This window comes from Cricetulus griseus, chromosome 3, assembly GCF_003668045.3.
Source record: "Cricetulus griseus strain 17A/GY chromosome 3, alternate assembly CriGri-PICRH-1.0, whole genome shotgun sequence".
NCBI classification, from domain to species: Eukaryota; Metazoa; Chordata; class Mammalia; order Rodentia; family Cricetidae; genus Cricetulus; species Cricetulus griseus.
Genome location: NC_048596.1, coordinates 88,395,561 through 88,422,600, shown reverse-complemented (window position 1 = coordinate 88,422,600; position 27,040 = coordinate 88,395,561). Strand labels below are relative to the sequence as shown.

Here is a 27,040-nt window from a genome sequence, read left to right as displayed (position 1 = left end):
AACTGTGGGAGAGGCTCAACCCATTTGGGGAAGATACTGGGGTGGGGGAGGTGTGTCAGGAGGAGAGGAGGCTGGGAGGACAAGAGTTACAGGATGCAGATGTGGTCAGGTCTGCTGTCCACCCAAGAGTGGCAAGCCTGGCATGTGATGGAGCCTACATTGCCTTAGGAATGAGACACTTTTTTGCATAACAATAGGATTCTGATGAATCAAGGGGACTCAGAGGTAAGATCTTTAAACTTAGTCAATGAAAACTAGGCTGAACCTTGATTGGGAGAGCTGAAGTGACATAAACCAGTGTTTGCACACACTGAGGACTGTGTATGGTTCTGGGCTGATCCAGAGGTATCTCCAAAAAGCTTTCAGGATTCTGCTCCCTGGATCCAGAGGTGCAGTCCCCAATAGAGGGACCACAGGGACTGGGGGATTGGAGTGTTCTTCCAGGTGAGAGTAATGCTTGATGGCTTTGGAAGCTAACACTAAGAATCCTGTACCCCATTTTCCCATGGGGTGTTGAAATGGATTTCATAGGTGCTAAGTGGGATGAGGTATGTCAGCATGAGATGCTATGGAAGAGGGACAAAAGACAACAAGAGGAGCTTGGTAGAACTGAGCTTCCAGAAGCTTCTTAGGCTCAAATGAGATGTGAAGGGAAGAATGAGAGAAACCTAGATAACTTTGAAAAAAAGTTTAAAACCATGTCACTTCACCAAATAAGAACCAATGTGTTTCTTCCATTGGTGTAATGTTTTATTTTGTTTGCTATGGTTTAAAATATAGGCATCACTTTAAATGATGCTATCCATCCATTCATACCCTGGCCTTGGCTACCACCACTCTTGGGTGGTGGTCTTTGTGGTTTTGTTTTGTATGGATTTGATTATTTGTTTTCTGTGGTGAAATATGTACAGCATCAAATTTACCATTTTAATTGTCTTTAAGTGTATAGTGTCACAAAGGATGTTCACATTGTGGTCTAGCTGTCACCCCCATCTATCCTCAGAACATTTTCATCAGCCTACAGTGAAACTCTGTTTTGTTAAGGGCTTCCTCTCTTTCTTCTCTCTCAGACCCAGGCAACCTCCATTCTCTTTTTGTTTTATTTTTGTTTTTGCTTTTGTTTTTTTTTTTTTTTTGAGACATGGTCTCAATTTATAGTTTAGGCAGGTCTTGAAGCATGATCCTCCTGCCTTAGCCTCTCCAGTGCTAGGATTACGGATTATAGGCATGCTCCACTCCACCCAACTCCATTCAACTTTCTGTCTCCATTGATTACTACACGTAGCGCCCACCGTCTAACTAAGAACACAGGTTTCCATAGTGAATTCATTACCAGGGTCCTGAAAGCACAGCCCAGACTTGGGCATGCCCAAGGAAGGACATGACTTCTTTTGTTGTGGTTTTTAAGTTTCCTTGAGGACCTTGTTAGTAGCCTAGCCTGGATGCATGATTCTCTTTTCTTAGTCTCCCAACTGCTGGGATTAAACACATGCCTGCAACATCCTGCTTCATTCTCTTTCTATCTCTGAACTTGCTTGCTGTGGTCTCCCATTGTCCACCTTGAGACAAGCAAGCCAGTCTTCGGAAAACTAGAAGTTTGAGAGCCCAGTTGTCCTGGGTGATCCCAATGTGTGGGCACCAGCCCATAGTCCTGAAGAACAGCCTGGCAAGTGTTGGTAGCAAAGATGGACTCTGTGTGTGAAGAAATGTGTGTTATTTTGCTGACCAAATATATAGGTTTCCACTGGGGAGATCACATCTGATGTGTGAAGTCACAGCCAAGACATGGGTGGGCAGTTTATCATCTCCATTCCACACTGCCATAGAAGGACATGACACTTGTGGGATTTATTGTTGCTAATGTTATTGTTAGTTTTTAGATTATTTGAGAAGTGTCCCCTTAATATAGCTCAGTCTGGTCTAGAACTCACTATGTAGCCGAGGCTGGCTTTGAACTTCTGGGACCTCCCCCCCCCCCGCCCCCCCAGCTCTAGCCTTTGGAGCACAGTCATTGCAGGTGTGAACCACCATGCCTGGCTAAGGATGTGGCTCTTTGGAAGGGGCCCTGCCACACTGACTGTAATGGCCCTGTGATCCAGGAAGTAGAGATGCTAGAAGGCAACTAACTTTGTTAGTTAAACCTCACTAGTCCTCTGGCTGCCAGGGCTCCATGCAGTCCTGGAGGAAACAGCTAATATTGGGATCCAGGTGGGCACTGGTGACTGAGACCTGAATACCCAGCATTGAGCATAGCTGGGAGAAACGAGATGCAGGTGGCCATGTCCTATGCTAAATAAGACAAGCAGGGGAAGATATTCCTGGGGGTTAATTGAGCTGTGCATGTGTCATGTATTTGGGAACTAGATAAAGACACACTAATCCTTTCTTGTTCAGGATGCTATAACTCAAGAAACCATGTCCCAGAATGTCACAGGCTACGTAATTTAACCAGTGTAGTCAGAGGCTAGTTGGAAGGACATGAGCAAGTACACATGCTATTTCTGTTACATGGCACCCGTTAAGTGTGGGTCTCACTATGAAAGGGGGCTGGGTTCCCCTCACAGCCTGTTTTTGTATCTGCCCATGTGGATCCTGGAACCTCCATTTTCCCTGTCAGTCACATGCAGGTGAATGAGAATGTGGATGTGTGAAGGCATTTGTGTAGCATTGAGCACCCCAGCAGGGCTGAGGGAAGGGGCAGGCAGTAGCTGAAACTTAGCCTTCCTCATGTGGGGATTCCCCTAGGTGGCTCTGAAGAGAGGGTTAGCAGTACTAGCTGGAGATGTGGGGTGTGGCCAGAAATTCTTGTGGAAGAAAATTAAAATATATATATATATATGGTACACATCCACACATGTATGCACATAGATAAATTTACTCTCACAGATACACAAACATATGTAAAATAGCTACCACAAATAGCAAAGTCATAATTACATTATACAGTCAAAGAAGAGATGGACAAGTTTTGAGATTACCTCTCCTTTTTTGAGAAAGAGAGAGAGAGAGAGAGAGAGAGAGAGAGAGCATACAGGCTTGTTGCTGGAACTCCTGAGTCAATGTACCCAGTGGGCAGTGACCTTGGACAAACACTGGCTAGCTGTTATTCCTTCTTCTTGCCACCTCCTGGCATGTACAGGGTATTGGTAGTAAGACCCTGGAGGGTGGGGGCTGGGGATTGGCTCTCTGGATTATCCTGGTGCCTGGCATTGTGTGTGGCTCAAGACTTTAGTGGGTGGAGGCTAGAAAGTGGTAAAGCTTCAAACCAGACCACGAGCACCACTGAAGAGGAAGGAGAGGGACCGGAAGGCCAAGAACAAGTAAGTGGACAGGATCATGGGACAAGAGCAGGAATGGAAAGCCAGGACCTACAGTGTACTGGAATGTCCTCCAGTGCTCACCTAGAGTGTGTGTTGGGGGGAGGTAGGAGGGTGACAGGTTTTTCCAGCGCCACTGCAGTTGGGGGTCAGGTTAGTATTGCTACAGTGCATCCCTGGGTGTCTTCCCATTATCCCTTCCTAGAGAGGTTCCAGGTGGGGTGAGTAGAAACGGCTTCTGCCTCCTGTGGGGTGAGCTCTAGGTTAAGATCAGGCAGCAAAGACACTTTGGCTAGACAATGCCCCCTCCAGGGCTGACAGATCTCTGAGGCCAGGGCATAGGTGGGAGAACATAGAACACAGAGGGCCCTTCAGTCCCTCTCTACCTCAGAGTTACCCTTTCTTTGCCCCCTAGAACTGGAGTTGAACCCAGGGCCTCACACATGCTAGAAAAGTCTTCCATTGAGCTAGCCCCTCAGTCCTCTTTTCAATTTTTATTTTGAGACAAGGTCTTACTAAACTGCCTAGGCTGACCTTGAACTAACTCTATAGCCCAGATGGACTTCAAAATTGCAATCCTCCTGCCTTAGATTCTTGAGTCGCTTGGCTCCTAGGCCTGTGCTACCAGGCTTGGAGCTGCTCCCAGTTTATGTTGGCTGCCTCCTGTCCAGAGAAATGGGGGGCCAGATGGGAAGTTAGGGTTTCAGGTCACCTGTGGAGACCAGGGTTTCCTGTCCTTGCTGGGCTCCACAGAGACCTAGCTGGGAGGGAAGTGCTTCCTACCGCACCCCTGGCTGGCTTTTGCCCGAGCTTAGGGATTCAGGTAGCTGTGACTGATTTTCTGCAGCATACGAGGCTAATGGGCTGGTGGTGTTTCTTAGCCACATGGAGTACAGGGTGTCATTGCTGACACAACCCCAGAGACTCCTTGCTGCAGGAGACCTGAGAGACGGGGAGGGCAGGTTGGCATGAAAAGGACACGAGGGTTTGTTCTTAGGTTGCAGTTACCTTGAAACAGATCTTGTCGGTGGGGCCCGAGGGTGGGGTAGAGGGTTGAGTGTCTCTCCTGGACATGGCTAACCCATGTCTCTCCCCAGGCCTCCATAGGTTTTCAGAACTCCACCTTTCCCCCAAGACATTGTCATATTGACCATCAGGTAGATGGTGGGTCTCAGAGGAAACATTGAAAGTGAAGTTCTAAATGTGAATACACAGGCCAACCTCAGCTCAGCAGTCCTATCCATTCATATTGAGAGGCAGAACAGGGTCTCTGTGCAAACCTTGACCTAGTCTCCCAGATGCTGTGTGCTGAGCCCATCACTGTGCTGTCACCTGCAGTGCAGGGCTCTGAATGTTCATTTTTTGATGGTCAGAGAAAGGGAATGTCTCCATGACTCATGAAGTCACATAGGCAGGAAAACTGAAAAACCACAAATAAGGGACTCAGTCAACAAAGCCCAAACTACTTCAGGCTATTCTTGGAAACGACACATCACATCTTGTTTCTTCCCAGAAAATGCACAACCCTGCATATTTCTTGCTAGTTGGTTCTATTTCTATTACATCTCAAACTCCAGAGAGGCAACATCTGGGCAGTGGTTAAAAGGGCAGACTACCAAGATCCAGCCACCCAGGAGCCTCTGATTGAAGTATTTTTCTTGTTTTTGAGACTCTGTGGTCTCCTGTACCCCAGGATGGCCTTGAACTCACTTTGTAGCCAAGGATAACCTTGAACTCTAGCCTCATCTCTCTGCTTCTATTTTGAAAATATTGGGATTACAGGCTTGGACCACCATGCCCAACTCTGCTTTAATAATTTTTGACCCTTGTCATTTGGGGATGGTAAGAGTGTTCCCCAAAGGTCATAAACCCACAAACCTCTAAGAAATGGAAGCTTAAAGCTCAGACTCACTGTGCCCCTCACAGTGCCAGGCAGGCCCCTGACCAGCACTGCACGCATATACGCTCTATTTTCAGTTCCTTATCAAAACTCCCTGGGTGAGATTCCTCCTTGACACATGGGAAAATTAAAACTCACAAAGTCAGTGATTTGTCCAAGATTACATGGCTAAGAAGGGAGCTCAGACCTACATCTTCTGAAGTGATGCTCTTAGCTTCTAGAGATTTTTGTTTGTTTTGTTTTAAGACAGGGTCTCCCCATGTAACCCAGACTGACCTAACATGCTTATGCCTCCCAAGAGCTGAGGTTACTGGGATGTGCCTTGTCCTGTAGTTTTAAGGTATATGTAATTTCTTGACATAGGAGCTAGTCTATCAGGTTTGGGGGTTTTGATTGTATTTAGCTTTGTCAGTTCTGGGTCTCAAATCAGTTCTGGGTCTGTGCATGCAAGGCAAATGCTTGAGGAAGCCAGTGTAAGCCATGGATTATGTTTCTTTTTGAGTTGATGTTTGGGCCATTGAAAGACTGGTGCTAGTTACAAGGCCAGTGAACATCCCAAACTGGGATTTATGATTGTGCATTTATGATTGTGATTCTATGATGTGAGAAGTATTGTCTTCATTTTACAGACAGGAAAACTGAGGCTGCTGACTGAGCTGACTTGCCTCGTGTCACACAGCTGGCAAGTACTGGGGACCAAACTCCAGCACAGGTTTCCTAGACTAAATAAATGATCTGATGATTCCACAAAGATGGCTACCCACGACGTGACATTACTATCTTAAAGTAGTATGGCTTGGCAATCCAGTATTTAAAAACGTGGAGACTGTTTAGATCCAGGGAGGCATGTTCAAGCCTGGTACAGTGGGGTTGGTGTTCAGAGCCAAACTTAACTCCTCCCATGGGCCCTTTGCCTCCCTTCTCTTATCACACCCTAGATAAGAGCTAGTTCTTGGAGCTCTCACACCCCCAGACCCTCGCACCGCCTTTGCCTCATCCTCTACTGAAGTCCAAGATTTAAGTGGTTTCAAGGGAGAGAGAAGACAAGTTCTTCAGGTTTGTAAATTGTCTCCTGGGAGACAGATCTGGCTTGATACTTGCCAATGGTATGCAATTTTAGACAAGAAGCTGGGAGTGGAAAGTAGATTTGGATATAGCATGTGTTACATGCATTACATATGTTAGCACACATGTCCAGCACTTCCTGGGCCTGAGGTTATCATGCTTCTCTTAGAAGAAACCAAGTCTTGACATTTAGGTGACTTGTGTGAGGTTATGTGGCAGTGAAGGGACTTTGCACACCTGCTCCCATATCTCCAAGGTCACCCCACTCCAAGGTCAATCCATCTTCAGCAGGGATTGTGGGGTTTTGTTAGAATCCTGGGAGCCTTGTTCTGTCTTCTAGCTACCCTCCACACCCTCATTCAATGCTACATTGTTATGGCCCCAAAGATAGATAAGTTTGGGAATGTGAACACACTCAGAGAAGCAGATGTGCCCTGCTTTCTGTGGATACTTTCTGGGTGGCAAGTGTGATATTCACAGAAAGATGAGATATAAGAGGCCACAGTGTTGCTGTGAGATGCCAAGCAAATGCCCGGGATGTTAGAAGAGCTAAGGGAGCACAAGTGAAGGAATTTATGTCTCCTCCAAGCAAGGCAGGGCACTACATTGCCAGTCCTCTCCACCTGTGTAACTTGTTAGGTGGCATGGGTAAGCAGGTAGGCCCTCCTGAAGGACAGGTCTGGCCAACATAGGCAAGTTAAGAGCTCACACAGAGATGGGGGTTAATGTGAGCACAGTACCAGTCACAGTGGATGCTCTCAGGGGAGCAGTAGGGGGAGAATAGGTTCTCACATGAGCCATGTATACCCCTTGGCCTGGAGGAAATACTCCATGATTGATCTCAGAACCCATAATCTACCACTTTTCAGGAATATTGAGCTGCCAACACCTTGAATTTGCTGTTGCTGTGACTATACCAGCTCTTTCCAGACTCGTGCCTCTGTCCAGTGTCTTGCTGGCCCATACATCCACTCCCCCATCTTGTACTGAAAACCCCTCCTTCCCACAATAAAAGCAATTTGGCATTTCCTGGTGACTTCTCCAGGCTCAGTGGGACACCTGCTTCTCTGAGCAAAACCCCAGGCTCTTTGTTTGGACAAAGTGCTCTTTTGTCCACCATTTTGTCTTCTTCCCCAGATGAGCCATCTCTATTCCTGGCAACCAGTGCGATACTGACATTTGCCAAGGCGGCAGAAACTGTTGTGGATGAATCAGAGATTAGGGGAAATGATACGAAGACAACCTCCTGACTGATTTGGATATTTTGAAACCAATCTCCAATCCAGATGTGCCCTTCGTGAATGACCCTATCTGGGGAGCTTGAAGCTGCCTTGGGGCCTTGTACTCTGTGTGTTGTCCATTGCTAGGCTCCTCAGTACCCCAACAGCCAGCCCTCACACTGGCCTTCTTGCACTAACTATGCATTTTGAGAAAAAAGAAATAGCTTTGCTAGAAGTGGCTTCTCTTCATTTTCATTCCTTTGAAGCTGAAATGACTTCCCTATGAAATGCTTGAGGTTAGAATGGCACAGAGAGAGGGAGGTGGGTAGCATGTCCCAAACCCAAGAAAGCTATTTCAGCCATGTGAATGAACACCCCGTTCATTCTGTCAGTCCAAGCACTTGTTCAAACAGCTCCCTGCTTGGTCTTGCATAGAACAGGCTCCTTTCACCACTGGCAAAGAGAAGGCCATGTGACTTCTGGTTGTCTGACTGAGGTAGATGGTGTGCTTCCAGAGGATTCCAGAAACAGAAGTTGTGAGAGGTTGTCACTTGTCACCTGTATAGGGGAAAACCTTACCCCAGGGTAATCATTGAAAAGGATCAGGGATTCTGGAGGAAGGTGGTCTATGGGTTCTCACCTGTGCAGTGACATAGTTGTAACTAGGTTGAATTCCTGTTAGTTAATCAATTTTGCAGCACTAAGAATGGTAGGTTTTCCATAGGGGCTAAATCGACTGTTCCTTTCTGGCCTTTCCCTTTTCCTACTCACAGTTTCCAGGGTCATCTAATTTGCAGCTTGATTGTCTGGGTCCTGTTGACATTCTCTGGAGTATATTTATATAGCCATGTGCAATCTGCAGTACTCTAGCCAGGGAAAGGATTGGGGGCTGGGGAAAGAGGAGGCCAGCAAGGCATCATGCCAGGTTAGAAGGTACATTGGACCTTCTCCAAATAAGGCCCAGGTAGAGTGGTGAGCATGCAGAATCAAGATCAGCCCTTTAGTCCCTTTAAAGGGCATGAGACTCACCTGTCTGTCAACGCCTTCCTTTGCAGGTGTAACACTTTCCCAGCGATTTATGGTAACCCACTCTGACCCCTCCACACCACTGTTCCACATAGCTCCTGAACCATGGGAGAAAATGAGGATGAGAAGCAGGCCCAGGCCGGCCAGGTCTTTGAGAACTTTGTGCAAGCTACCACATGCAAAGGCACTCTCCAGGCCTTCAACATCCTCACCTGCCTCCTGGACCTAGATCCGCTGGACCATAGAAACTTCTACTCTCAGCTCAAGTCCAAGGTGAACACCTGGAAAGCCAAGGCCCTATGGCACAAACTGGATAAGCGTGGCTCCCACAAGGAGTATAAACGAGGGAAAGCCTGCATGAACACCAAGGTAAGGGACCCCCCCCCCCCACAGACATTTCTCATGGGACAAGGAGCTGAAGAACTATTGCTATCCTGCCATTTTGAGCTTCTTAATAGATGTGCCTGTGGGTGCTATATTGTGGTTCTCCGGGGAAGACTTCCTTTTCTGGAAGGGGTGCCTTGAAGTTGATCCTATTGTGGTGGCCACAGCTACCCCTTTGTACCTTCTCCAAGGGAGGGAGCCAAACGCAAAGTGGGGGCATGAAGCAAATGCTACCATTCTATCTTCTACTTCTCCTGTCTCTACAACCTGCTGCTTGTGGTCCCTGCTCTTTATTGAACAACTTCTATATACAAAGTACCTTCTGTCCCATTTGAGCCCATTGAACACCTGCAGTAGGCTTTTGAACTGCACTAGAGATGTGTAGACTGAGAAAGCAATTGTTTTCCCTGTGTTCATACTTCCAGAAGGCATGGTGTCTCTGTCTGATTCCACAGCTTAAGCACTGTTACCTAAGATGTATCATTTGATGGTTGTCTACTGGTAGCAAGCATTTTAGAAAGACACCTGTTTGTTGTTGTTGTGTGGGGTGTGGGTGGGCACACTTGCCTGTGTGTGTGCATATGAGGAAGCCAAGGGTCAACTTCAGGCATCTTCCTCTATTGCTTTCCACATTATTCTTTTGAGACAGGACCTTCCACTGAGCTTAGAGCTTATTATTTTAGCTAGACTACCTGGCCAGTGAATCCCTGGAATCTACCTGTTTCTCTCCCCTCGATGCAGGTGTCTGTCTCCATGCCTAACTATTACATGGCTGCTGGGGATTGGAACTTGGATCCTCATGCCCACTCAGCAAGCTTTTTACTCACTGAGCCATCTCCCCAGCCTGACTCCCTAATTGTCAGTTAATAGCTATGGGGAAGCCTCTGGTTTTTCTCCTTAATATCTCCTTGCCCCTTACCCAGGATCCATGTCTCTGCTCAGGAGCACACCTGTAGATAGTCTCCATAAACTGATTGTGTCCCCTGTGGTCTACAGTTAGCAGCATCATTGAACCTAGGGCCCAGGGCATCACACCTCTGACATCTCTGACACGTCACCACCGGACAGGCTGCTAAAGCTGAGATTCATTACTGGCCCTGAAGGACTGTTGCTGGTAGAGATCCAGGCTGTGTGTTTAGGTTAATGTTGAATGCCCAGTATTTAGACTTCTCAGGAGGTAGCTCAGCAGAGCCCATGGAATTCTAGTCTGTGCCAATCCCAGGACAAGAGGATTGAACTCTCCATAGCAATGGAGCCTGTTGTGTTTTTGTTTTGGTGATGGGGAGTGGCTGAGGCCACCGTGGGATACGGCTGCTTTCCATTGCCCTAGGGAGACAGCTGCCAGGCTCCTGAGCTCAGTGCACCAATGTGCAAAATACAGGAAAGGGTTCCAACTGTACTAAAACCATGTGCACTTCAGCCCTGAATATAAGAAACCCCTTCCCCCAGCCTGGTTCAAAACTTGCTATGCTCTAGCCTGAAGCAGAGGACACTAGGGTCGAAAAGGAAAAGGTAGAAGACAGATACCCTTGGTGCCACTCCCACCGATGTCTCTCTTCAAAGTTGTTGTTAATTTCCTTGTTCACAGCTCCCTGGGGAATTGGGGGGAGGTTTCAGAGTTACCTTTTTCAGTCATTGTACATGGTAGCTTTCTCTTTAAAAGGACCCCATGTTTGGTTCTTGCAACCCCCAAGAAAGTTGTACTCTCATAACGAGGGTACTACAGAAAGAAGGAGGGTATTTAGAACTGTTAGGCTAGGCTGGAAATCCTCTTGTCTCAGTACTAGAACTAAAGGTGTGAGTCACCTTGCCTAGCAGAACTGTTTTATTAGGAAGTGGCATTGTCCAGGTGGCTGATCCAAAGGTGAACCTTCTGAGGTTGGCCTTGAACTCCTGATTTCTGTGTGCATATTCTGGGTACTAAACTTTTTGGCGTGCAACACCATGTCTGACTCTGAAGGTGTGCTTTGAAAAGTCACCAGCCAGTCTTGTCTGACCAGTCCTATTTTACAAGTTCTAATGACTTGAAGCAGCAGAGTTCTCATACCTTGTGACTGACAGATCACTGTGTATCTGAGATACAAAGAAAGCAAGAATGTCTAAGTAGTGGTGCTTTAGGAAGTAGTGGCTCTGAGCTTGAGCTGTTGTTCTCTTTGTAGGGGGAAAGGAAGGCTTTTCAACTATGCAAGAATCTATCTTATTAAAACTGCCTTGCTGAGGAGTGGGAGAGTCTGAACAGGCACTGGCAGTCTAGACTGAGACTCTGTGAGGTCTCTTGTGCTGGTCTTTTCAGCAACCTAGATCAAACCAGTCAAGTCGGAAAACCATTTAGTCATGAAGTCAGGATGGTCCACCATGCAGTCTTTCCCTCCATGTTGGATATTTTACCCTATTCCCCTGTATTATGGGTGGGTTTCTCTCATCTTGGAATGTCTGAGTCCCAGCTTGACAAGTCTGTGACCCAAAAGCTATATCTTTCTCCTGCAGCTCAGTAGTGGACTTTTTAGTGCCTTGCCTCTGGATCTACCATGATCAAATGCAGGAAACCTGGCTACTGTAATTGACAACTCTTCCTAGCATCATGTGATTGACATGAAGGTGAAGCAGCTTCCCAAGCCTGGGAGCATAGACAAACACAGGTGTTCTCCACTTTTACTGGTTCCTTTTTTTCTGCTCAGGCCCTCCCATAGCAGAGTCATGCATGGGTAATGGCACTAAACTCTAAGAGGCCATGTGCTTTTCTTGTGAGTCTAGCCAAACCACAGAAGATGGGTCCCACCTGTCCTCCCACATGACAGACACTGACTTGTTCACACAGCATGTTTATGTTTTCTTTGACATAATAGTTTATGCTTAGCATCAGCCAGATAAGAAATACTAGACCTTAGCAAACATGTGGTTGATCATAAATGGTATTCTAGATAATGCAGGTGTGTTGAATGTCTGGCTTAATTAAAGCTCCCAGTTAGCCACAGGCATGAGTAGGAGAAAATGCAATTTGTCCCAACCCCTTCTTTGTATTGAGGGGAGCATGATTCAATCCATATGGAATTGATTTGGGCTTCTCAGCTCCCCACCTGCACATGCTAAGTGCTGTGGTTGCTTCCGAATCTCTAGCCACACATGCCTGTCTATGCTGGCGGCAGTGGCAGGAGGGCAAGATCTATAAGAAGAGCTATGATAAAGGTACCTAGAAATGAGAATGACCTAGCAGGCCTCTAGAGCACTGGAGCAAGTGTGCATTGCATAATTTAGCCTGAGATAGTTGTTTATGACCTATTAATATTTATGAGGGTTTCATTAGGCACTCCATAATTCATTCCCTGGGTGTGGCTCAGGATAAGAGTGGAGTGAACCAAGGATCAAATCATATGAACTCTCTTGAGATTGATGCCACCTTGGCACTAAGGCCACACCTGGCTCAGATGTGACATCCAGGTGGGTAGGTATTATGCCAGGCCCAGATGAGCCTGTAATGTGTAATTTGGTATGGAGCTGTCACGCCCTCAAACCATGCACTTATGTAATGCTAGAAGCAACTTAAGAGAAAAGTGTTCTCTTCATCTGGCAGATGACATGTGCAGGGGGTGGGGCAGGCAGGGAGCCACAGGTGTTTTCGGGGAGCCATTGAGTAGCACTGCTGGGGTTCAGGTTATCTTGGTTTGCCCCAGCAGTAGGTATTTGTAGATCTCTACACCTTAGCTAGGCATCCTACAGTACAGATAGTTTTGAAGGATGGTTAAGAAGATATTAATCAGGAAGTCAGTTGTGGTGCACACCTGCCTTTAATCTCAGTACCCAAGAGGCAGAGCAGGCAGATCTCTGTGAGTTCGAGGCCAGCCTAGTCTACAGAGTAAGTTCTAAGACAACCAGGGCTACACAGAGAAACCCTGTCTCAAAACAACAAAAAAAGAAGGCATTAATCTATAGCCTTGAGCTATAGATTATAGCCTGAGCTACATTGTCAAACAAACACTGCCAGTGAGATCCTGAGATATTTCAATGGATAAAGGCACTTGTCATGCAAGCCTGGTGACCCAAGTTCAATCCCTGGAACTCATATAAGGGTAGAAGAAGAGAACTAGCCAGATAAAAATATCTTCTGACCTCCACACACTTCCATGGCACAATGCCCCCTACACACAATAATAATAATAAATTTAAATTACATTAAAAAAGAAATAGTTCTCAAGTTATGTGTGGTTGGTGGAGGTAGGAGAACCTGGGCTATCTGAGTTCTCACCTGAGCTTTTTATAGTGGAGACAGGAATATATACTCATCTACATATTTGATAATTCACAACGTGGATGTTATGAAGCTGATACTATGCACCAAACACTTAGCTAGGTACCTATAAATCCTTCCATAGCTATGCAGGCCACTTTACTATCTCTATGCTTTTCTCTGTCAAGTAAGAATAATAGGATGTCTGTTTCATAGTGACTGTTAGGGTTAAATACAGTCATCCTTGTAGAGACCTTGAATGTTGCCTACTGCATAGTTAATGATCAGCAAACACTGAGCCATCATGATTATTGGGATCATTAACATCCCAAGTGCTGTGAGAGGGGTGTGTGCTCCAGTATGCAGGACTATAGGAAAACAAATGACTAACTGGCTGGGGTAGTTTGGAAATGCTTCCTCCTGGAAGGGGGGGATGGTGTGGGAGTCTGCCAGGTAAGTAGGAATCTGTCCTATAGAGCTGAGGACAGAAGAAAGACAATCAAGAAAGAGACATTGCTGGTATAATAGGAAAGAAAGGGGGAGGGGATGGGAAGAGCCCGAGAATGTAGGCTGGATGGATGAATGAGAGGAGGAGATGGAAAAAGGCCTCCTGCTTTGGAGGCTAGGCTACAAAGAAGAGGGATCATGGGCAACGAGCCCTCACCTCAACCTCTCAGGGCTGGACACTCCACCACTCAGCTCAGAGCTCCTTCTAGCATCTTAGTGGACTTGCTCTGTAACATCAGGCTATCATCATTGCAGGTCAGCAGGCATTGTCTTCCTTCAGAAAAAAAAAAAAAAAAAAAAAACTTGCAGAAATGACTCATGGACTCCTGTCCCAATCAGAGATTGGAGACACCTGGCATAATGAAAACAAAACAAACAAAAACTCCTCTTACACTGTCACTGTAGAGGGATGAGTTTGCATCCAGCTGGGTTGGCACACATCCGGATGTCCCTTGCTCATGGCCACCTCAGCACCACATTCCCATGTAGATCCCATGGCCTGGTTCTCGAACATGACCCAGCTTGCCATGTGGCTCCTGCACTCCCTAAATGATGCCACTGGGAGCTGGATGAGAGAGTTAGGAGTGGAAGGGGTAAAGCTGGGAGCACCCAGCTGCTATCTCCTGCTTGGATAAGCCTATCAGACATTCCTGAGGTCTGAAGTCACACACACACACACACACACACACACACACACACACACACACAGGCTGTAGCAGGTCAAGTGCCTTAGCCTAATATGGCCAGGTACAGGCAGCTGGTAAGGCAGAGGGGGCTCTTTCTCTGGGCTGTGAAATTCTATAGTCTGTGGAAGAACTAGTTGAGGAAATTCTGAGTCTGCTTATTTACCTGGCCAGAGACCACTGACCCTGCTACTGGACCAGCCTCGAGATGGAAAGTTGTGCTAACCGCCACACAGTTACCTATCTCAAGGAAGCACTCAAGTTTACTCAAGGCCACTTCCTGACAACATTTTACTGTACTAACTTCATACAAAATCATTGGTCTGGGTCCACTGTGATTTGCTTTGTGGAGGTACAGTCAGCCCTATGTATTTCTGAGTTTTGAATCTATGGATTCAACCAGCACAGATCAAAAGTACTTAAAAATAATTTTGTCTGTCCTGAACAAACAGATTTTTTTCCCTTGTCATTCCATAGATGATACGATGAAATAACTATTTACATAGCATTTGCATTTTATTGGTATTCTTATAAATGATCTAGAGATGACTTAAAGTGCACTGGAAGATATGCAAATACGACACACCATTTTATTCAAGAGACTTGAATATGGCAGATTTTGGTATCTGTAGGGAAGCAATAAGGGCTTCCTAGAGCCCCATGGATACTGAAAAATAACTGCATCTAAATATACTTTTTTTTTTTTAAAGGGAAAGCTAATTGAGCTGGGGATGTAGCTCAGTTGGTAGAGCGCTTGCTCAGCATGCATGAAGCCCTGGGGGCCATCCTTAGCATCCTGTAAAAGGCATGCTGTAACAGGACTGTAGTCCCAGACTCAGGATTCAGGGGCAGGAGGATCAGAAGTCCAAGGTTATTCTTAGCTACACAGCCAATTTGAAGCCAGCCTAGGCTACATGAGACCCTATGTCAAAGAAAAGAAAAAGGAAAACTAATTTTCATTAATTAAAAAGCTGAGTTCCAAACGGTGGCACTTGCCTTTAATCCAAGCACTTGGGAGGTGGAGGTAGTTCAAAGGCTAATCAGGGCTACACAGTGAAACACTGTCTCAAAAAAAGAAAGAAAAACATGTTGAAGTTGGTAAGTAGCTTTTTCCTGAAGCTGTCCCAGGTATTCCCAAGGCTGTAGGAGGAGCTTTCAGATGTGGTCCCAGCTAATCCCTTTAGTTGTTTATTGCAGACCTGTCCACATTTGCCTCTGAGCATCTCTCCTCTGTGAGGCAGAGACAGTGATTGCAGCCACTGATGGCTTTGGCTAGCATCTGTGACTCAAGGAGCTCCCAAGGGGTATGGGAAATCAACCAATCAATAGGTCTGCAAGGCTGGAGAGGAGCCTTCCTTTTCCCTGGAGAAAAACTCTTCTTGCAGTCCCTGGCCCACCCAGGGTTGTACTCTAGGGAGTCTCTGGCCAGATTACTCAAATAAATGGATGGTTGGATAAGACAGTAGGCAAGCATGGAGGGTTGAAAGCTATGCTTCCCTCATAGAAATTGATGCCTGGCTTCTTGAGGCTTTTGTTCCTCCATGTTGTTGTTCTTCTTCATTAAAAAAAGAAAGAAGAAGAAAAAGAAAGAAAGGAAGGAAAAAAGGGAAGGAGTAAGAAAGGAAGGAAAAAAGAAAGTAAAAAGGAAGGAGAGAAAGAAAAAAGGAAGGAAGGAAAGAAGAGGAGGAGGGGGAGGAGGAAGAAGATGGAGAAGGAGGAGGAGGAAGAGGAGGAGGAGAAGAAGAGAAGAAGAAGAAAAAGAAGAAGAAGAAGAAGAAGAAGAAGAAGAAGAAGAAGAAGAAGAAGAAGAAGAAGAAGAAGAAGAAGAAGAAGAAGCCGCCTTTGGGATGGGTATTTTCCATAGCAAGGACTCCTCCTGTGGGGCAGCTACCTGGAAGTACATCAGCTCAATCTTTTAATTGTTCTGCCTTGCTGAGTCAGGGAGGATTGTGTTCATATACAAGTAACTGTAAATAGCCACAAATAGCCATGGGGACTAAGAAAAGGCATGGTTTGTAAAGCAGGAGTCCAGGGCAGAGGTGGCCACCTAAGGATCAGTAGCCTGAGTCCCTAGACCAGCGCTGCCTGACAGAACTACAGTGTGGACCACACAGAAAAGTACAAGGACATGGTGGAATGATTTATAAAATTTATTTTTATTTTATGTGTATGTGTTTTGCCTGCATGTGTATATATGTACCACATGTGTACAGTGCCCAAGGAAACCAGAAGAGGGCATCAGATCCCCTAAAACTGGAGTTACACATGTTTGTGGCTGTCATGAGGATGCTGGGAACTGAACTTGAGTCCTCTGGAGGAGCAGAATGTGCTCTTAACCATTGAGCCATCTCTCCAGACTGGTGAAATAACTTTAAACTCACGTGCGCGCGCACACGCGCGCGCACACACACACACACACACACAGAGAGAGAGAGAGAGAGAGAGAGAGAGAGAGAGAGAGAGAGAGAGAGAGAGAGCACTATTTCCTCAGCTTTCCATGGGAATTCTGTAGAGGGAAGACAGCTGTTTAACCCAAGGAGAGCAAGCCCCCAGCATTTTGCTATCCCTTTTGTACTCATTGCTAATTGAGTTGCTGGTTGTTAATTGAGTTTATTTCATACATTTCCCACATGTACACAAGGCAAACTTACCACTCTCACCTATTCACCTCCCTGTTACCCTACTACCCTTTGTCCATCCCCTTCCTACCCACAAATCTTAGTCACATCCATATCTATACATTTGTTTTGTCATCCATGAGTTTCACTGGAGCTTCTGACAGTGGGTTTGGGGCTATCTCCTGGAGTCGGGTGGGATCTGATGTGGGTACACAACTAAAGACTGTGATTTTCCCCATCACAGATCTCCCAGAATTAAAAGCCTCAGCAATAAAGGGCAGGACCTTGTGACTTCCTTTACTTACTCCTCTTCCCCTTTCTTTTACTTACTCTTGCAGGGTTGGTCTTATGTGCTCTGAGTGTAGGTAATCTTGGTTGTTGTGATTAGTGATTGCACTGTTTATCTTGTGTCTAGGGAATAGCATTCCACAGCTTACTCTTTTGTCTGGCTCTTGCATACTTCCTGCCCCGGTCTTCTCCAATGCTCCTGAGCCTTAGGTGGGGAAGTATACATGTCTTGTTTAGGACAGTGCCCACAACCATCACTTGTTCTCTCCTTCTTTGGCAGCCATGAGTTTTTGATCTAGAAAGAGGCTTCTCATGGAACTTAAAAGTAGTAGTGAGTGAGGAGACCCAGGCCCAATGGGACAAATGACGTATGCTTTCTCTCAGTTGGATCCTAGCTTGACTTTCCTGTTTTGTTTGTTTAGCATGACCACCTGTGGAAACCAGGAAACTGGTGATTTTTAATTGTGGTAAAATATATGTTACCTTAACCATTTTAAGGGTCCAGTTCCATGACATTAATCATATAGTGTTATTCAATCATCTGTATGCCTATCTGATTTGAGACAGGGTCTCGTGTAGTTCAGGCTAGCCTCAAACTCACTATGTAGCCTGGGCTGGCTTTGAACTCCTGCTCTACCTGCCTGCACTTCAGAGTTCTGAGATTACAGGCATGTGCCACCTCACCTAGCACCAGTTTCTTATTTCTAAAATTTTCCAACACTCTAAATAGAAATTCTGAACCCACTGACAGTAACTCCAGCTCCCTCACCCTGCCCTTTTTCTGTAATTTTTCCTGTTTTGGGTATTTCATAGAAGGGAATCAGGCATTTTCCATTTTGTATTTGGCCATTTGAGTCAGCAGAATGATTTTGAGAACCATTCATGCAACAGCATGCATGCAAGCTCCATTCTGTGTTGTTTGCCATTCTAGACAGACCTTCCATTTAATTCCAATGTATCTGAGATATTGTTGCTTTAACAAACAATAACTATAACATTTATTTATAATGTATCTTCCATTTTCTTAGTACCGAGTCTCCAAATATCTAATATTTTTCCCTTTTAGGAATTCTCAATTTGGATACAAAATATTAGTTAGAAATCCTTGCTATAAGAAGATGGGGATTACCTGGGAAGAGTTGACAGAGGGGAAACTGTGCTCAGAATATATTTTATGAAAATAACTTTATTTTCAACAGAAAAAGAAGAAAGAAATCCTTGCTAGAGATGGGCCAGAGAGGGTGTGTACCATGTGGAACTAGGCCTTTTACAGGAGACTTCTGGGTACTGGGTCACCTGATTTACTTCCCCCTGGAAGAACTTGTGTTACCCCAGGGGTACTAAAGACAGATAGGGATAGGTTAGGGTAGCCCTTGTCCCTGAGTTACACTTTGGCAGGACTGAGGATTTCATAGTGGCCTGTGTTCTTGTGTCCCAGGGAGTGGCCTGCTTTCACAGCATGCCTGCCGGTCATGGAAGTGAAGGAAGCCAGCTCTGATGTCAAAGTCAGGACCAGCCTGGGTACCAACCTGCAGTGTGGATCTGGGAAGGATCATGTGTAGTGCTTCATTCACCCAGTGCTCATCTCTTGTCACTGCATAAGCACCAGTTGTCTGTCTGAACTAGAAGTAAGGATGTCACTAGAAGTAAGGATGTCACAACTTTTCTTCTGTCCCCTTCTGATAAGTGTTGAGATAACAGGCACACAACACCACGCCCAGTTCACATAGTGCTGGGGATCACCAGGCAAACTCTATCAAGAGTTCCATCCCCCATGCTCAGTTTTCTTGTAAAACCGTGAAGTTTAGATCTTTGAGTCCAATTTTGCATGTGGAGTTATGTGGGCCGTGGTTAAGCTTTTTTCCAGCCTGTTTTATTTCTAAAGTTGTCATTGTCCTCCTTCTTCTCCCTACTGCATAGCCTGTGTCCTCTGCGGGTTTGTCGCTGCATCTTTTGGCTCCTGCATCTTTTAGTCCCTGGATGTGACTTCCCAAGGAACATCTCAGCCACAGTCACCTGTATGCTACTGATAGATGTCCTTTTATTGCACAAAGGTCACCACAGCCAGTTGGTCACTAGGCAAGGCCTCCGTGGACAGCCAGCTTCCATTTTCTACAGCAGCAGTGAGAACAGGCTCCAAGGCTGCCAGCCCTAGACCCTGCAAGTATCCACCTTGGCCTTCCCTGCCCACTCCTGCCAGAGCTCTGGACTTGGGAATGTGTGTGTTGGTCCTCTGCTCCCTCAGTGCCTGAAGAGGGCCTTTGAGGCAATGTATTCTAAGACCAGCCCTTATGTTCAGCATCTGGACCACCAGATAGCAAGCCTGGGAAAGCCATTAATCATTGTCCTCGGGGACTGTGCCGAGCCATATCCACACTCATGGACTCTCCATCTGTGGTTTCAAGCCAATGATTCTTAGGTGGAAAAATGTAGCCTATTGTCTTGAGGAAAGGTGCTAAAATGACGGAATGCTTTCTTTGTACAGGATGATGAGAGTCCGTGGGTGGGGCCCAGGCTCCATGCTGTTAGGAAACCATATCCTGACTCTGTTATTTTATTTGTCTTAATTAATCCCCTAATCCAAAAAGGCATTGTGGTCATGGCTCAGATGACACATATGGTGGTTTTTGTTTTTTACTTCTGGAACTGTCCTGGCCTTTGGAGCACACTCTATTTCAACTTGACTTCCAGAATCTGTGATCAGCATGCTCTGGTTGGCTGGTGGCTGTGCTGCCCCTTAAAATGATGCTTTGGCACCCTGAGTGTCTGCCTGTGGCCTGCCTGTCCTCTCCCTGTCCCAGCCTAGTCTCTCACCTCCCCTGTGGTCCTCTGAAGCTTGCAAAATAATGCAATGTGAGGAAGCCAATGCTTCTGAGATGCAGCCAAGACAAGAAGGATTGATGTTTGGCTTAGTGTCTGAGATGCCACAGGCAGGATGCTCGCTGTGGACTGCTGAGGGAAGAGGGACCACCCTGCACCAGGACACAGAGAGGAAGGTGTGCCCAGAAAACCATCAAATAGACTGCCTTTGAGGCTCCCATGTCAGCAATGAGGTATCAGAGCTACTATGGAGCCATGATGGGAAGCATGGTCTATAGTGTCACAGCAGCCTGGGTTCATACCCTGCTATGGTCTTGTGACCTAAGACCTATCATTGAACTTTCTTTGAGTCTTGATTGTAAAATGAGGTTGATAATAACACTCACCTTACAGGGAATTAGGAAGCCTAGATAAGGTAATATATTTAAACATCTAGGAGCAGTGCCCAGTACAAGATACAATTATGACCTTTGTCCTTGTTGCTATGCAGTGGGGTTCTTTGTTGTAGCTCCCTCACTGCTGGAGGGCTGCTTTGTGATTACTTCTCCACTAGGGACTAAGGTCAAGTGTCTGTCTTGGGGCAGGATGTCACTGCAGCCCCTGAACAGCTCATCTCAGCAGGACTGGCTGCCATCTGTCTCTATTAAAGTTGCAGTTCAAGCGGACACCTGAAGAATCCAGGCTCCCTTTCTTTAGGATGCTGGCTCCTGAGTGTCCCACAGTGTCCCTCATGTCTCCAGGAGATGTCTAACATTGGCATTTGTGAAAGAATTGTCTGGGTTTTTCTGAGAGGCTTCGTAGATTCCCAACATTGTATTTACCCAATCGTTTCACTGGGCCTTTCTGTGTTTCTACTGACATAATAGTAAGTTGGTGTCCTTCTGGGTGAGGAGCATTGGATAAGCTTTCTTAGTGGTGAATACGGCAAAGGCAACTCACCTATTCTGGGCTCTAAGTTTTGAATTCCTTGTCAAGTCTTGGGGGAAGCTGTATGCTCATAGCCCTCAGAGTCCTGGGTCTCTATGTCTAGGGGAGTTTGTATCTTGGGAGAGGAGGAAGCAAAGATTTCATGTTCTGAAAGGTCTGACTGGCATGGGACAGCTCCCCACCCACTCCACCTAAACTCCTAATCTCCACAGGGATTTTTGTTTTTGTTTTGTTTTAAGGTTTAAAGTAAACATTAAATTTTATTCAACAAGGACAACTGATGCTTGCATAATGGATGGGAGGATGGATGGATGGATGGATGGATGGATGGATGGATGGATAAATGATGAATGGCTGCATAGATGGATGTATGTGGCTAGAGAGATGGATTGGCAGATGGGTATTTGGATAGGCGGGTGAATAGGTAGATGGAAAAAGGGATGGATGAGTAGACATATGGGAAGATGGATGAGTGGGTTGATAAATAGATGGATTAGTTTATGACAGATAGCTGACACTGACACAGATGTTAGTTTCTACTGTTGTGATAAAACTCATCCCTATCATTTAATGCTAGAGGGAACAATAAAGAACCTGTTGGCTGGAGTTACCTTCCCCCATGATTGAGCATCTTGGTTTGTATCTTTCTTTGTCCAAGCTTCTGAGGCTGTTGTCTGCTGTTCTGGTTGGAACTGAACATGAAGCTCCCAGTAGGTCTGTCCTGTGTGTGCAAGCATTTCATAGGTGGGATGGCTGAGGCCACAGTGTCTAAAACGGAGGAGCACTCTAACTCTCGGTTCTTAGCTGGGTAATTGGTTCTAGTTCTTGGGTCTCTGTCCTGTGCTGTACTCTTCCACTCCCCAATGATGTCCACAGCCCACAAATAAAGTACAAAAGAGGAGAATCTCAGGGTTCTGGAGGGAACCCAGGCAGCACCATGCTACTCTATTGCACTTCCCATAAATGGTTTCAAATTGAGCCTCAACCCCAAGCCCAGCCTGTGGCTTTGACTTTGTTTTCAAAATACAGCAGAACCTTTGAAATCTTATACCTTCTTCACATGCCAGATACTTTCTGGGCACACAGTAGGTGCTCATCAGTGGAGTCCTGGAATTAGTTAATTGATCCAACTGCTCTTGTTGGGATCCCTGGTCCCTGGTGCTGTAAGAGTTCCCCACCCACCACTTGGGGATGTGGAAGCCCTCCATAAAGCTCAATGGAAAGGTTTTGGCTTATGGAATTGACTGGGGCCTTCATCATTGCTGGAAACCTCAGAAGTGGCAAAGAGTTCCCTTGGTGTTTTTAAGAAGTGGGATTCAAAAAGCAAAACAAACCAAAGCAGCCTACGCAGGCCAGGAGAGGAGGTCAGCTGTGGCTAAGGAGCTTTTTTGTTTTTCTGTTGGCTTAGTTGAAAACAGAGTAGACTCTTTAAGTGCCTTCAATCCTTTGAAAGTAGGTCTGTTGCTTTTTTAAGAAAACAGTCAGATCTGTGTCTTACAAGTCAATTTAATAACGCTCATTTGTAAGAAACAGGGTGTGGGCCAGCAAGGCAGTTTGGTGGATAAAGGCACTTGCTGCTAAGCCTGATGACCTGAGGTGGGTTCCTAGAACCCACATGATGAAAGGAGAGAACTGATTCCTGCAAGTTGTCCTGTGATCTCATTGTATGACATGCTCTTATGTCACCATATATCTCTCTTACACACATACACATACACTAAATATAATAAAACATTTTTTAAGAAGCAGGATGGGAGGGTAATCTGGCTGTGACATCTGTCACTTTATTCATTGCCAGGATTGTGCCAGGATCGACTCACTCACAAAAAGCACTGTAACTTACAAAGCCCTTCAACATGCATTAGGTTTATATATATATATATATATATATATATATATATATATATATATAGCAAGCATTTTCTGTAAACTTTCCCTTACAGTGTTATTATATTTTAAAAAAAAAAACCCACAGACTCATCATTCCACCTATACTATAATAGAAAGAACATAGACTTTTAATCTTGGTCTCAGTTTCCATCTGCAAGTGAAATCAATAATACAGGGGTGGCTAGAAAATTGGATCTGTATAAAGCATTTGTTGCATAAGTATGAGGACTGGAGTTCAGATTCCCAGGTAAATGCTGGGCATGTGTGTCTACCTGACTATTATCCCAGTACTTGGAAGGCTGGGACAAGGGACACCCCCAGGCAAACTGGCTAGTTAGAATGGCTGAAATTGGCAAGTTCCAGGTTCAACAATGGATTCTGCCTCATCCTATAAAGTAGAGAAGGATTGAAGAAGACACCTTACTTCAACTTCGGGTCCCTACATTCAATCACACACATTCATGTGCATACACACACACACATGCATATAAACACATGCACATATGCTACACACATGGACACATGCAAAAACAAAAACAAAAACAAAACAAACAAACAAAAAACCAACCCAGAGAGACAGTGCTGAGGAAATGCACACACAGTGCGGTGATCAGAGCTGAGCTACCTCTGGCAGTGACAGCAGGTCAGCTGTGCAATTGGTAGGGGCTGTTGTTCCCTTTAGCAGTAGCCAATTTAGGTGTGAGGAGTTGCACCTTCTTAGAACTGAGTAGGAGGAAGCCCCCTGGTGTGAGAGAGCAGAGAGACTCTCTGCTCACCCTCCTGAACCTGCTCCCCAAGATGATGAGGCTGGATCTCTGGGGGTACCAGTAGGCCAGTTGTCCCTGGGCATCTGAGTGGCCTGATGAACAGTGGTGGATGTTCCCTTCCTCTGCTCTGCCTGCAGATGGACGATCCTTTCCTCTGTTTTGCTTGTGGCTCAATCGAGAGAAGGTGGTGTTTCCACTGGGAGGGGAGACCCTCTTCTCTTGCCCTACCCCATCCTCATCCCCAGCACTGAGGTGGGGTGAAGCCCAGGGCCTCACCTTACCTCTCACTGGCACCTCCTTCTCGTCAACATATTCCCACTTCACTCTGTTCCCGTGGAACTGTTGTTTTTTTAAATATCAAAGGTATTTTCTTTTTGTTCTGTTTGTAAAACTTGGATTCATGAAACAATTGTGCAACCAAGGGGGAACATCTCCAAGATTTTTTCTTTCCAAATTATGTGCTTCAGTGATCACATCCTGGCATCCTTTCTAGGGTGTGGTCCTCTTTGTACTAGATGAGAGTACACCTTTCCTCCCTGGGGTGGAAGCAAAAGAAAGCAAAATAGAGGACAAGCAGTGGCAGCCTCCATCCTTCCCCTAAAGCTGTGGTGAGAATGGCAAGTGGTCCCACTTGACTCATTGAAACCAGATGGGAGCTGACTTGACTCAGCAGCCTGTGGTGCTCGTGCAGGCATGGTGGCACATGGTTTTGAAGGCTGACTTTCTGCACTTCCATGGGCCGGAATCAATCCTGCTTTGCAGCTGTTAGTAAAGGGGACTGGTGTTAGGAAAGGGGAAAGGTGTTCCAGTTTGCTGAATTGTGAAGAAATAGACAGAAAATATGACATGAGCATTTCTGTTTCCCTGGCACCCAACAGGATGCCTTGAAGAAAGCTGATCTGAGTGTTTCTTGAATTAATACTCAAATGAATGATGGATGTGCTTCTCCTCTTGCCTGATGGGTGCAATCAGGTTTGTGTGTGTGTGGTGGGGGTTGCATCCAAATGTCATATTTTGTGTCCATAGTTCAGGAGAGCTTAAGCTATGCACTCACCCCAATACCTGTACTCTGAGTTTGAGCTAGAGAAGTTTGCCGATCTGTGCCAGATATTTACAGCAATGTGATAATAAACCTAGAATCTAGAAGTCCTACATTGTCCATGTGGACATCCTCAACACAACTGAGGGGGGCACCAAGGCCCTCTCTAGAGAACGAGTGCTCTGGCTGCTCAGGCATGGAACTGGTGAAAGAAGACAATCCCAGACAATTGTCAGTAGGCTGTGGGATGCCTTCCAGATATGTGCCCTTCAAGATATTCTCAGAAAGAAAATATAGTACATTTTGTGGCAGGCTGTAGGCAAGTATCATATGATAATCGTGGGCAGTGTAAGATTGGAGCCTCCTGATGTCTAGACACTATGGTCTAGTTACAGTTTCAAAAGCATCTTAATTACAAAGCACTCTACAGTGTAAGTCAACCCACTTGGAATTGTCGAGAACTTCTGAGTAAATTTCTTCACTTCTTGTGTAGTAGCCACAATTTGAGTCAAGATTCCATTCCTCTAAGGAGGCTGAGTTCCCTGACTGGGAAATGTGTAAAAAGCTCATAGCACCCCTCTTTTCGCCTCCTGTTTGCAGCATCTCCCCTTTCTTTCCTGAGAAAGGTGTCTCTATGCAGATACTCTGGGACTAGCCTGCTGGAGCATGAGGATGATGGACTTTTCCAAACATCTGCTTTCTGTGGACTGGGTACCAGATTTGTACATTCCACCCCCAGACAACAGATGCAGGTGCAGTGAGTGGGCAATGGCTTTGCTGTTAGAAAATCTGAGGATTTTCGAACACCTCTCACTGGCTTTGAGACATCTTAGTTTGTTTTCCCTATCTGCCTAGAGTGTTTTTGTTTTTTGTTTTTTTGTCTTTGTTTTTCAAGACACAGTCTCTCTGTGGAGCTTTGTAGCCTGTCCTGGAACTCGCTCTGTAGACCAGGCAAGCCTTGATCTCACAGAGATCCACCTTCCTCTACCCCCCAAGTGCTGGGATTAAAGGCATTACACACACACACACACACACACCACACACACACACACACACACACACACACACACACACACACACACACACTTTATTGAATCGTTGATTCCTTCTACTCTCTAATCCCAGGTTATGCCTTGAAACCAGTTGTTTAATAATCCTACATTTATTGGGTCATAATATCTCCCACCTTGTTTGTTTGTTTTGCAAAGTTCAGAGACACATCTCTGCCCCTCAGTCCTTCCAGTGGCCAATAATCTGTGTTCAGACTAAATTGACAAAATAACACAAGAGGGCTGGTTGGTATCTTTGCCCCAGAGTAGGACAGAGCTGGGTTGAAACTTAGTCCTACTGTTTCTCAGATAAATATCTTGAAGTGGTTTGCCCTTACCTGTGGTGACCTCACTGAAACAAGGAGAGGAGAAAGTTCCTACCTCCCAAGTTAGCTCCTCCCTCATCTAATAGATGGTATCTCTGAGTCTTTGTAAATACTGGTCCTAGTACTTCAGTTAGCCTCTGCATTTATCAAAGATCTGATTGATTTGACTCATTTACTCAATATGTGTGTGTGTGTGTGTGTGTGTGTGTGTGTGTGTGTGTGTGTGTCTGTCTGTCTGTCTGTCTGTCTGTCTGTCTGTCTGTGCTGTGGATCAAAGAGAATATCTGTCTTTGGGATGAACCCATGAATTGAATAGAGAGGCAAGACCCTGGTGTTTGTGAAGTTTATATTCTCTGGAAAGAGACATGGAGAGAACTGGTTAACAAAAAATTAGATTTAGGATTGTGATAAGCACAAGGAAGGAAGGAAGGAAGGAAGGAAGGAAGGAAGGAAGGAAGGAAGGAAGGAAGGAAGGAAGGAGAAAGAAGAAACAAAGACAGAAAGGGCAAGCCACAGTCATGAGTGGGGGTGGGGTGGAAAGACATTTTGGAGGATTGTGATACTTAGTATAAGAATGAATGAAGCCTGACCCATGCAGGAGGACCAGCAGGGAAGTCCTTGCAACTTCAGGTATTACAGATGGCCTCTGATCTCCCTTAAAGACCCCCTAAGGGTAAGAGGCTATGGGGAAGGACTCACTGAATAATGGAAGCCAGCAACTGGGGTTAAGAAAACAGTATAAAATATTTACTAACTGACCCTTCACAGAAAAAATAAAATTCATTGGCCCGGATCTGAGGCCCCTTATAGCACAGGCAGTACACACACTTGTAAGTTCAGGGGACCAGGCAACTTGCTGCAACAAGAGTAACTCACTCAGTGACCTCCTGGCTGCACAGGCTCCAGGTGGGACCCATTCAGAGTCCTGATGATACTGTGGTGAAGTGTCTACCCTAAGCAAGGAAGATTGCTTCTAGCCATGTCCCCAA

At 45.7% G+C, this 27,040-nt stretch overlaps 1 protein-coding gene across 7 annotated transcripts in view; it reads left to right on the top strand.

Moving 5' to 3' along the window:
* The window catches only part of Mical2 (microtubule associated monooxygenase, calponin and LIM domain containing 2), a 132,370-nt gene that overhangs the window by 35,492 nt on the left and 69,838 nt on the right, over positions 1-27,040 (top strand). For 4 of the 7 annotated variants that reach the window (XM_027410100.2, XM_035442281.1, XM_035442286.1 and 1 more), the window contains one exon: positions 8,558-8,897. In XM_027410100.2, coding sequence (XP_027265901.1) covers positions 8,634-8,897 — 264 coding nt within the window. In that variant the 5' untranslated portion in view covers positions 8,558-8,633. Of the gene's footprint in view, positions 1-6,155; positions 6,274-8,557; positions 8,898-27,040 lie in introns of those variants that run through there. The other 3 variants (XM_035442284.1, XM_035442285.1, XM_035442282.1) reach the window with 2 other exon arrangements.